This window comes from Meles meles, chromosome 10 (genome assembly GCF_922984935.1).
Source record: "Meles meles chromosome 10, mMelMel3.1 paternal haplotype, whole genome shotgun sequence".
NCBI lineage: Eukaryota > Metazoa > Chordata > Mammalia > Carnivora > Mustelidae > Meles > Meles meles.
Genome location: NC_060075.1, coordinates 46,146,160 through 46,157,609, shown reverse-complemented (window position 1 = coordinate 46,157,609; position 11,450 = coordinate 46,146,160). Strand labels below are relative to the sequence as shown.

Here is an 11,450-nt window from a genome sequence, read left to right as displayed (position 1 = left end):
GTCACCTTGGAACAAGGTGGGGGAGGCCGCACTTACTCTTTAAGTGACTTAACAGAAACGCCTTAATTTTTCAAGTCAGCTTCTTCTCGTTCCAGATGCTTCCTCACTTTCTTGCTGTTCGCTCAGACGGGGTGAGCAGTGATCAGACTCCCCGTGTCTAAGGGGCTTTAAAGAGGCCTGACAATCCTGGACACAGTCCTGGAGAAGGCAACTTTTGTGCGCGTCTGGCAGGACGCGGGCGAGTCACTCCCGGGTCGGACAGACAGAAGACTGATGGCTCCCTACCTCGGGCAAACTTTTCTCCACCCCTAGAGGGCACACTTCCTCCTCTTTCCCCGACTTCATGCCCTCGAGGGATTGGAATGAACAGGTGTTGTCACCACCGCTTAGAAGGGCACATTCGAAACCAGCCAAGTCCTGCGCCAGCAGCTGCTTGGGCACCTTTGCCCCTCGGAACGCGGCTGCGGTGCGCGCTAACGCGGGGGGAGCTGGAGAGCCGCTGCCCCTGGAGAACCCCGGCGCAGGCCTTTCAGCCTGGGCTCTAGAAGTCCCGCAGGCGTGGGAGGGCAGGACAGGGGCAGATTTCAGCGGAATTGGGGCAAACTGGGGCGGCGGCCGCCGCCGCCGCCGCTTCCTCCACTGCGGTAGACGGGGCGGGTGAAGAGGCGACGCCCTTTCCAGCTTCTTGGGTCCTGGCCCCAGGAGGTCGGCTTCTCCCAGCTTCAGACCGTGGCATCGGGGCCCGCCGGCTCCCCGGAGCGCTCAGCCCCTTTCCTGGCCGAGGAGGTCGGCTCGGGAGCTGCGCGCAGGGCCCCCGGCCCCAGGGCGCCCACTGCGGGCAAGCCACGGTCAGTGCAGCCTGTGCCCCTGTGCCCGGGTGACAAGTGTGAGGGCGCGAAGCCGCCTCTGTCCTCCCCACGCGCCGCGGGAGAAGAGCCGTCGGGCCTGCGCCCGCCCGGGCGGTGCCTGCGGGACGCAGCAGTGGGCAGCGCCGGGCGGCGGTGAGCGCCCACCCCCTGCCCCGGCCCACCCGACCCGCTCCGTCCCGCCACCGCAGGACCCATTTTTGCTAACCTTGCCGGCCTTCGCAGCTGTTGCCCTGCTCCCCCTGGGGGGCAAACCTGCGCAAGAGGGCAGCTGGAGGGCAGTCACTGCCACCTTGGTTTTTATTCTAGAAGGGGCTCAGCTCTGCCTAAGAGGGTGAGTTCCCCAGGCGCTAGCTATTCAAGTGTTTGGTGGCCTTTTGTCAGGAAACTTTTAATCACACAGAATTTAGCCTCTAATCGGCCAGCCTTATTTAAACCGAGCAGAGTAAAACCTTCCATTTTTAACATCCACTCTTGGTGTTTGCTGGAAATTTGCCACCGAATTTCGGCTGGAGTTGAAGGTTACCAGGATTTATCATTGTTTCCCCAGGATGTTTAACCCTCATGGGCTCCTCTTCTTTCATTTAACATACTTAGAAAAAAAAATTCTTGTAAGCGCTTTGGCCATTTTGTTTAAGAAATTTGTTTTACCTCGTACGGTTGAGATCCAGAAATATTTCTGAAATGGGGAGAAGGGAATGTTAGAGACAGAAAGCAGCTGCGTACCAGGAAATAATAAGTACCGTGCAAAAATATCACAGCTAATAGATGTCCTTTAGGACTGTAAATATCTATGTTTAATTGCTTTAAAAACGTGGGGTGGAAAAACACAATTATACATTGTGATAACAAACCTGTACAGATAATTTCTGAATAATACAAAACAAGTGCTGAAAAATTTTTCTTTACGATTGAAATAATTGTTCCCAAATCATGACACCATCCACCCTAATATCATGTTGCCCCATCTGCATACTTGAAGAGGAATAGTTACCAATTGAATGCATTTAGATTCATCCTTAGTAAAAAGAAAATTGCATAGCTTTTTATATTGTTGCACATCCTCAAATGCATTTTCCAATATCAATGTCACCTTCATGTTATTCTCAATATTTTCAATTTTCAGAGATACATAATATATAATTGCTAGTAATTATAAACACATCATTTTATTCATCTGATTTTAATAACATGCATTTTTATAATTACTGTACAACTGAAATAGACATTGAGTTATGCTGTGTGCATGTCTTTATTAAACAGTATATTCTTAGACACCTTGTTCAAACAAATTAAGTGAATTTAAAAGAAAATAAAACAAGGGGAAAAAAATCCTTCCAGTAAAAACAGAATCACAGTGCTTTACAGACAAAAGGAAAGGAAAAGAAGTTCTCATACGAAAAGAGATTTATTATTACATAGAAAATTCTCACAATAGTTGAAACACACTTCAGGAACTAGTAAACACCTCAGATAGAGTTGTGCCAATTACTCAGCCCACAAGCATCTGCTTTGTCTTAATTAGACGGGGGAGGTGAATGACCACTGTTTATTTTCATTTTCCTCATTAATTATGAAAAACTGCATTTAATTCATCTTGCATGGTGAGAGATTGGCTGCGCAGATGTAAGTCGTAAGGGAAGTGGCTGTCGGTGGGCAACCTGAACATGGCACCCTGCCCAAGGGGACCCCTGGGTGGCACTGCACAGTAATGCATGCCGTAATTGTAATTTTTGCCATAGTCCAAGGTTTCTTCTTGCTTCAGGGAAAATATCCCATTATAGTTAATTGGGGGAGGACTTAAGGGACCTTCAAACTGAGGGCTGGCACACTCAGGGGAGGTGCTTTCATAGAAGGATTCATACGCACTGCAATAATTGTAGGGTTTCATGGACTTGGAATTATCAAGAGTTCCATGCCCTGGGGGAGTGGTGAGCTCAGGGCTGTGGTAGGGCGGGTAGAAAGTAGAGTAGGGTGACCTTGTGTGGTGCGCAGCCTCCCCACCCTGACCCATCAGGAAACTCCTGGCGTTGAGCTGCAAGCAGCCTGCCACCAAGTTTGTAGTTGGCTGGGAAAGACCTTTGCATAAGTTTTGGACGAACGTGAGCAGATCAGGTCTCTTGCCGATTCTCAGAATTTCAGAAAGTGCCCAGATGTAGTTTTTGGCCAGTCGTAAAGTTTCTATTTTGGACAGTTTTTGGGTTTTGGAATAACAGGGGACCACTTTTCTTAAATTGTCCAGAGCGTCGTTGAGGCCGTGCATCCTGTTTCTCTCACGTGCATTAGCTTCCTGTCTCCTGAACTTGACCCTCTCCAGTCGGAGCTTGGTCGTCTTTTTTTTCCTAAGACCCCTCCTTCTGGGCAAGCCATTTTCATCTTCCTCTTCCCTGTCTTCTTCCTCTTCTTCCTTCTCGGTTTCTTCTCCTGGGGCCCTTTTGATGCTCTTTCCTCGAAGGACAATCTGTTTGGAAAAGCTTTCTGGTTTCTTAATTTGCTTCTGGTCCTCACATTCTCTAGAAAACTTTCTGCACATCTGGGATTCTGGCATTACAACAGACTCATCAAACGGTAGTGTTAACATGGTTCTCTAATCTTAAATTACCTGAAAAAATGCCAGCACAATATTTAAAGTGTTTTCATTTTTAAAGTTTATACACTTAAAGCATATTTAAAGACTTATTCATAAGAATACAAAAACAAGTGAATAAGACTAATTCTGGGACCGAGTTTTTACATTAAATAGACTCTTTGAGTTTGTGCAGACTAGTAATTATAAAAAAAAAAACATTGGTACATGCAATAGGGTTGATTTTTATAGGCAAATTATCAAAAGAAAATAAAACAAGAAGCATTTATGATAATGCCACCACCATTTCCACTTCCCTTTGATTTTAAACTGGTTTTAATGCACAAAAAGGACCATGGAATTCAAGCAAATGCAAAACATGGTATAGCAATGCAGAATTTCATTAATTCTAATTCCCCTGAGTACCAAATGAGAAGAGACCCCAGTTTTTAAAATAAAAAAGTGTTATCTCTCCTTTAACTGACAGATTTGTGAGGTGTTTTGTTTTGTTTTAGAAAAAGAAATAAGCCTTAACTTTATCTGCTGTATTATATAACTGCAAATTTAGATAAGTGGCTATTGATATTTACAAATTTAAAGAAAAGATTAACCAGAGCTAATTTTTTTAAACTGATTTCTTTCTGATCAGTGAAGAAATATATAAAATAGCACTATTTTCCCAGCCTTCACAAAAAAGGGGGGGAGGGGGTTTGGACTAATTTGGAATAAACTCCATAAATAAATAAAAAAAAATCACTGGCATTTTTTTTTAAATCAAAGAAAATGTTAAGACTGCTTTTACATTTACAATTTTTCCAAATGTAATCGTCTGTTTGCTGCTGTTCAAATCATCCTGGACAAAAAACCACTCTCGTAGTGTTTTTGTTCTACGAGCCACAGAAGTCTCCCTCTAGCTAATATCTGACAGGAACGGTCCAAGGATTCTGACTGCAATTGTGCACGTGTGTTCAGAATCCCGAATGAAAGGGGAAAATAATTTGTGTTTCAAATGCAATTTTGGCTTTCGTTTGGTGAAGCAGCAAGTATTTTCATCTAAAGTCTTCAAACAAATAAGCACGTTAAAACAGAGACTTTTCAATTTAACAATCTCCAGCCCCCTCAGCACACACACATACACACACACATACAAACTCTTAGTAATGTCCACATACTTGCAGTGTTACATAATAGCAGTGAAAGTATGTGACAATTACATCATAAGAATGAAATATGATAAGTTATAGATGGCAAAGAGCATATAAATACTATAAGACAGTGACACTGTATCTTTAAATACTTGCATGCAAAGCCAGCATCAATTGAAGTAGATCTTTATTTATATTACCTTAGGTTTTAATTTCATTCAATAATCAGTTTTCATTTTGTATCTTCCAAATCTTTTCAGGCTGAGTGTCGCATCGTCTCCTGGAGTCTCTAGATCTGTGTATATCTGCACTATCTCATTGATCTCTAAAAAGTGACATTGATGCCAACTGCCAGAGCTGGTACCCATGCCATCTGCTAGTGACGTCACAGGGCAGAGAGAACCATGTGATCCTCTCTCTTGGGACCTTCATTCTGCACTGATCATCTGGCATCCCTGTAAGTGGGTACCAGCATTCATGCATCAACACAGAAGGTTAGACTGATAGGGAAAAAATCTGCACCAGCATTTCACATACAGTAGGTGCGTTTCTCCTCGAGCTGCTTCGGCTTCACTGGCAGTCTGGAGAAATAGCTGTGTTAGTGTTCAGTTTCGCCCTGCCAACGGTGTAACTATTAGGTAGTCGTTAATATTCCATTCATTTACAAGGTGGGCTTTTGTGTGAGCGAGAGGTTTTTGTTGTTGTTGATGTTGACGTTTTGTAAAGATCACCATCCCGTTCGTGCACCTGGGTACCTGGGGAGAGAAAGCCGTGAGGAGGAGCTGAAATCGGAAAAAGGGTCTTGAGATGCTTAAGCAAACTAAGATTTGTGTAAGCGAACAGGGATCAACAAAGGTCTCCTTATTTCCTTGTTTTGTTTCATGGCATGTAACTTATGGGTGTGTGTCTGTGTGTTCTCTTATTAACATGTACGACTTCTGTGCTTCTTGGGAATTTGGAATAAAAGAACAGTCTCTCCATCTGGGGTCTGAAAGACATCTTCCGACGCTCCCCTTTCTACACTTGCTGGTACCTTTCAACAACTTTTCAGAGAGATTCTTTATCTGTATCAAATGCAGAGACGTCTGCAAGTCCCCCGTGAAAGATTTCAAACTCCATTCTCGTGTCCTCTACCAAACAGTCACAACTCCGCTCTAGCATTGTCCCAGTCTCTTTCCAGCGTGAACTTGCTTGTTCTTTCTCATTTCAGTTCATACACAATAAATATAAGAAATAGCTCTGAGATTTTTGTCTTGCTCTCCCTGCATTCTGCTGAGTATTTTAATCAAAGATTAGCTTTTGTGTTTTCTGAAGCCCTCAGATTTCTTTTTCCCTTTCTCTTAAAAACCTTCTCCTCACATGTTCCCCCCTCTAGACTACACCCAATTTAAAAGTCTCCTCATTCTTGTGTCGCTATCCAATTGTTTTTCTTTGTCAGATTTATTCATATTCATCTTTTTCTCCACTCACCACTTTTGGTATCTTAACGAAAGTGGGGTAGAAAGAGTTAAGCGAAACTGGCAAGGCCTTATTGATTAAATAAACTGTGAAACCAGAGGCAAACTCCACCTTCTTCTCCTTTTCTCTGCTCCCCCGTCACCCCGTTCCCTTGCAAAAAAAAAAAAAAAGAAAAAAAAAAAGAAAAGAAAGAGAGCGTTTTATTTTGTTTTAGAATTGCCCGTCAGTAAAGTAAAAAGTGCACTTAAAAAAGTTTAAAAATGGACAAACACAACCTTTGTTGTTTGACAACTGAATAATCTCTTTCTATAAAGTGAGACAGTATGCTTTTGGTATTAAAGTAATCCCTGGCAGAGTTGTAACTGTTGAATCTGTGTTAGCATTCCCCTTATAAATCCCAGTTTTGAAAGGTTTAGAATTCTGCTGCTTTAATGCACTTTGGTTCCAAATTGGCATTGGGGGCCTCAAATTTAATTCAATTTTGCTCCTGTCATAACCCACTCATTCCCGTCCCCCTCGAGGTTATTCAGCTTTGCCTGGACAGTTCTAGAAAAGATGGGGAAGATGGTAAAAAGGAGAATTATGCTAGGTAAAAGAAAATAATTTTTCTCTCTCAATGGCCTGCTTAAAATTGCAAATTTAAAAGAAAAATAAGCCTATAAATTAATAAGTTAAGTGAAATAGATTGGCCTCAATTACCTTTTTAAAAAGTCAGACACACCAAAGGCATTTCAAAATATGTTGTTTAAGGGGATATTACTGGTCATGGGTGCACTGAGATTATTTCATATAGCCTTTGGTTCAAAAACTACACGCACTTTTTACTTCAAAACAGAGAGTTTCTACAGGAAGAGCAGATGCAGACTTTCGTTTGTCCTCACGTGTGTCTTAATTTTTGAAATGTGAAAGGGCATAAGTATCAAGAGTCAGGAGCCGCAAAGCCTGTCACTCATTTTACACATCGTACCATGTTCTAAACTTGCGAAGTCTCCAGAAGCCGCCTTGCATTACGGGCATCACAAACATGAGAATCAAAATCCAAGGAATGCTAACGTGACATGTTAGTAGAAAATTAGCACCAATGTAGCTCATTGCAAGGATAGACTTTATATTTTATCTTTCCAATGCGCAGACAAATGAGAAACAGTTTTTTGATGAAAACATTTGGGACTGTTCTATTTCTGCCTTTGAACATGAAATAAAAACCTTTCGTGGTGGTGGTGGTGAGGTGGGGTAAAGGGGGGATAGAATCTGTGTTGAGGTTTGCAGAGTATTAATCTATTGTTTGAATGTCCCAGATTTCATTTTCAAACAACAACAACAAAAAGGCAGGGGGGACAAAAAGTTGTTATGTCAAGATCTAGCAAGGATTCAATGTGTTTGTACAATAATCTTTCAAAAGAAATTTTGTTACGCATTTTCTACTATAGTTCCAGATATGCAAATGCCTTTGCTGTTAATATGCATTCATAACATACACCATAACGGCTGTTCTACTCTCTGCTAAGAAAGCACGTTAACACCAATACTCCAAACAGAAATACATTCTGAATTATAGACGAATACTCCGAGTATGGGGAGTGTATTATCCCCATTTCTATAATATATTTTCTCATTTTACAGTAATCCCTGCACACCAAAGTTTACATCTTCACTCAATTTGATACTGATTTAACTGATACGATCTTTGCTTCTGGGGCCAAGACATTTTATATATTTATATTTTTAATGTGCCCAATGTCTGTCTGTCTGCCTCTGTCTTGCTTTCACTGGGTAATTCCTCATATTTCATTTATAAAAGTGACCCACAGAAAATGTAGATATAATTTGATTCATTGCAAGGCAATAGAAGCCAGACGTCTCAATCAAGTCTGAAGGATTGTTATTTGTAGGTCATCCAGTGAGCACCTGTGTCATAGCAAAGGAGGATTCTATTGACTTCCCTTTCACACTCCTCTCATCACCTAAGAGGTCAGTCTGGAACATGACAGGCATTTTTCTCAGCTCTCCTAGAAGAGTAAGGCAACAGAATGCAGACCCGGGCAGGGTCAGGCAGCAAAACCTCAGGACCAGAGTTTTTTCGCCTAGAAGTAGGGTGTTTCCTGAGATAGATTTTGTACAATTTTCTCTATTGCCTTTTTTTTAAAGCTCTTAGACAAATGCTTCAGGGCAGCGTGTAAGCCTGTGAGCGAGCCCTGTGTTAATCTTTGAGAGTTTTAACTGTGTCATCCCCTGTGGCTTGAAAGAGTTTTATGACTGTGGCAGAGCAACCGACTTTGGGAAACAGCCCTTGGGTATTAAATACAAGTATTGAAAATATAAGGCAAAATGTAAAACCACCTTATTCCCCTTGAAGACTAAGAGGGCTTAAAAGTATGATATGAACATAGATGTCTAAATATTTTATAATATATGTGTGTGTATATATGTTATATATGGGTATGTACATATGTATATGCATGTGTGTATTTATAGGTATGTGTATATTATAAATATATACTCACCTGCAAGGATTACTTAGCTCCAACAGATAATCTGGAAATTTGAGGGCAACATTTGAATTACTTTTACAGATTTACTTCAGGGTGAAGAGTGAACTGCATTGTACTATTATTTTGCAGCAATTATATGGTTGTTTATGAAATTCACAAAACAGAGAACCACCGCGATCTTTTATTTTAGCCTCTGCACAAAATGGTACTGCTGTTCTTTCCAGAAATACATTTTATTATTTTTCCTCCATGGAGCATACTTTCTATTTGACTCCCTCAACGGCATGTATTAAATTCGTATTCTAACTTGTTATTAAATAAAGTCCTCTAAATCTGCCGGTTAAACTCCTGCCAGTATGAGAAGACCAGTATTATTGGACTGAGTTAATATATTCCAGCCATTTGTAAAGAAGGTGCTTTATTAAGTTTTGTGATGTTACTGTAAGAAAATGTATAGTTTCCTTTAGTCTTTTACAAGTAGAAAGAATGATTTATTGGCCCTGATTATGACTTTTTATGATATTGACTTAGAAATTAGAGTTATATTCCAATAATGTGTGTTGTGATGGTTATTTTTAAGCATAGAAAGCAGAAGTACAATTTGTCTCTTTTCTGTTACATTAATCCACTTTAAGATTGGAGTGAGAACTTCAGGCAAGAGATGTTTTGCAAAGGTTTCATGCAAACCGCATTTTGAAAGTCAAGTTTTAAGTTACATGCTTATAGGATGACATGCAGGCTCTCTTAACAGGGGATTTCTGGATGGGTCTCAAGAAGTTCTGGAGCTTCCTAAGATTATGGGCAAATTTGGCATGAATGTACGTATGTGCATTTTTCTAAAGAAAGACCCTCTGTTGGATTCTAAAAGGTTAAGAATCTCAGTGACTGTTTTGATGTCTTACTAAACTTGCCTGAAATCCTGATCCTGCTCTTTAATGGCTCTGTGTCATTCATTCACTCACTTATTCACCCATTCATCCATTCAACAAAGGTTTATTGAATATCAGTTTTGGAGTCATGCTCAACTCCTTCCTTGCTCTTACATCCTAGAACCAATACGTCAGCAATCCTCAGTACTACCTTAGAATTACATCTAGAATCTGACCACTTCTGGGTAATTCCACCACACCTTCCTTTATTCAAACCACCATCATCTCTCACCTGGCCCAAATGTCTTCTGGGTTTTCACTCTTGGCCCCTTATATCCGGTACAGAGTCCTCAACTCAGCAGCCAGAGGCATGTGGTTAGAACATAAATCAGACTGCGTTCCTCTATGTTCAAAACCCTGCAGTGGCTTTCCCTTCCCCAGAGTCAAAGCCAAGTCCTCATAGAGGCCCAGAGGCTTTTTCTGGTCTTTCTGTTCCCGACTTCTACTGCTCTCCCCTCCACTCACTCAGCTCCAGCCACAGTGGCCCTGGCTGTTCCTCCCACTCCCAGGCATGTCAGCCTCGAGATCCTTGTACTTACTTCTACCTGGACTCCTTCTACTGTGTATCCCCATGCCACATCCCTCAAGTCTCTGCTAAAATGCTTCCTGTCAAGGAGGTCCCCTCTGACCATCCTACTGTATATTGTGTCCCTACAGCCATGTGTCCCTCCTATCCGCCTTCCAGTTTTGCTTTTCTCCATAGCACTCAACACTTGCTAACACAATGCCCTAGTGATGGCCATTCGATGGCATGTGAAACAGATATGACAAGCCCTTGGGGGGTACAGAGTCTAGAGGGGGAAGACAGGCAATAAATAGGTAATCACAGAAATGTGAAATTTATGTAGTGGTGGTTACAGAGAATCACGGGACGCCTTGCTTGATTCAAGTATCTGGGAAGCCCTTTCTGAGTCACCTTTCAAGCTGAGTCATGAAGACTGAGTAGCAAGCAGAGGCCCGAGCATGTGTGCCGTGTCGAATGTTCTGGGGGAAACAACAGTGAGAGTAGGGATCAGATCCTACAAGACCGTGTCGGTCATGGAACGTATTTAGAATTTATTTCGCTGGAAGTCATGGGAGGACTTCAGGCAATTAAAAATTTGAAAAGATCACTCTGGCTGAGAAGAGTTGGAAAGAGAAGAAGCAGGGAGCAGATTTACAAAGTCTATATGAGTGGACAGATCACGAGGGGCTGACCATGGCCTAGCTTAGGGTGCGGTGAAGGAAATGAAGGGAGGAAGCCTAGAAACATATTTTGGAGAGAGACTCTCCAGAACTTAGGGACGGATGGGTGTGGATAGGATGTGGGGAAGTGACCTATCCTCTGGTCATGGTGACGATGAACCATGCTCCTCCACTGCAATCCGCCAAGCACCAGGCCAGGTTCTTCTCATACAGGGCCCCCTGGGATCCTTGCAATAAGGTAGATGGGACTGTCTCCACTGTAGGAGCTCTGAAGCTACAGCCCAGAGAACTTCGCTAACGTACCCAGGACTGTTCCACATTTCAGTGAAGGGATCGTGATTTGGACCTGGGACTGTGTGAATCAAAATTCTAGTTTTTTACCAACTACACTTGTTGACCTTAGGAATTAAATAATCAAACGTCAACAAACTGCCTAGAACTGTTTCTAGTGCATAACAAATCCTGAATAAATGCTAAATATTAGATGGAGTAGAGAAACTTAACCATGAACCTATTCACAAAATGAAGAATCATCCCATTAATATATTTGGTGACTGAAGCTTTTATCATACATTTGTATTTTAGATTGAGGTTTACAGATAGGTCAGTAGACTGCCATGTATGATGTATTCATCTGACCATGATTGTAAGATTCTAGAAGGGGTGAGCTATTCATTAAAATCCTGATCCTGCTGTTTAATAGCTATGTGTCATTCATTCATCCATTTATTCATCTATTCATGTCCGTTCCTTCAGAAAAAGGAGTTGTTTTTCCTTCTTTTTCATTCACTCAACAAAACACTTTTTAT

General features: G+C 41.8%; 1 protein-coding gene across 2 annotated transcripts; it reads right to left on the bottom strand.

Annotated features, from left to right (window-relative positions):
* Positions 1–1,637: 1,637 nt before the first annotated feature.
* Positions 1,638–4,952, bottom strand: NEUROD6 (neuronal differentiation 6). Of its 2 annotated transcripts, none has more exons than XM_046021051.1 (2): positions 4,778–4,952; positions 1,638–3,468 (listed from the first exon to the last, which is right to left on the bottom strand). In XM_046021051.1, the coding sequence occupies exon 2, from the start codon at positions 3,445–3,447 to the stop codon at positions 2,434–2,436; it is 1,014 nt and encodes a 337-aa protein (XP_045877007.1). In that variant the 5' UTR covers positions 3,448–3,468; positions 4,778–4,952; the 3' UTR covers positions 1,638–2,433. The 2 variants fall into 2 exon arrangements, with proteins under 2 accessions (XP_045877007.1, XP_045877008.1); XM_046021052.1 differs by having other exon boundaries at positions 1,638–3,327.
* Between the last annotated feature and the right edge of the window lie 6,498 nt (positions 4,953–11,450).

Excerpts from the sequence above, each read along its gene's own strand:
- NEUROD6 (XM_046021051.1), bottom strand. The coding sequence starts at position 3,447 with ATGTTAACACTACCGTTTGATGAGTCTGTTGTAATGCCAGAATCCCAG.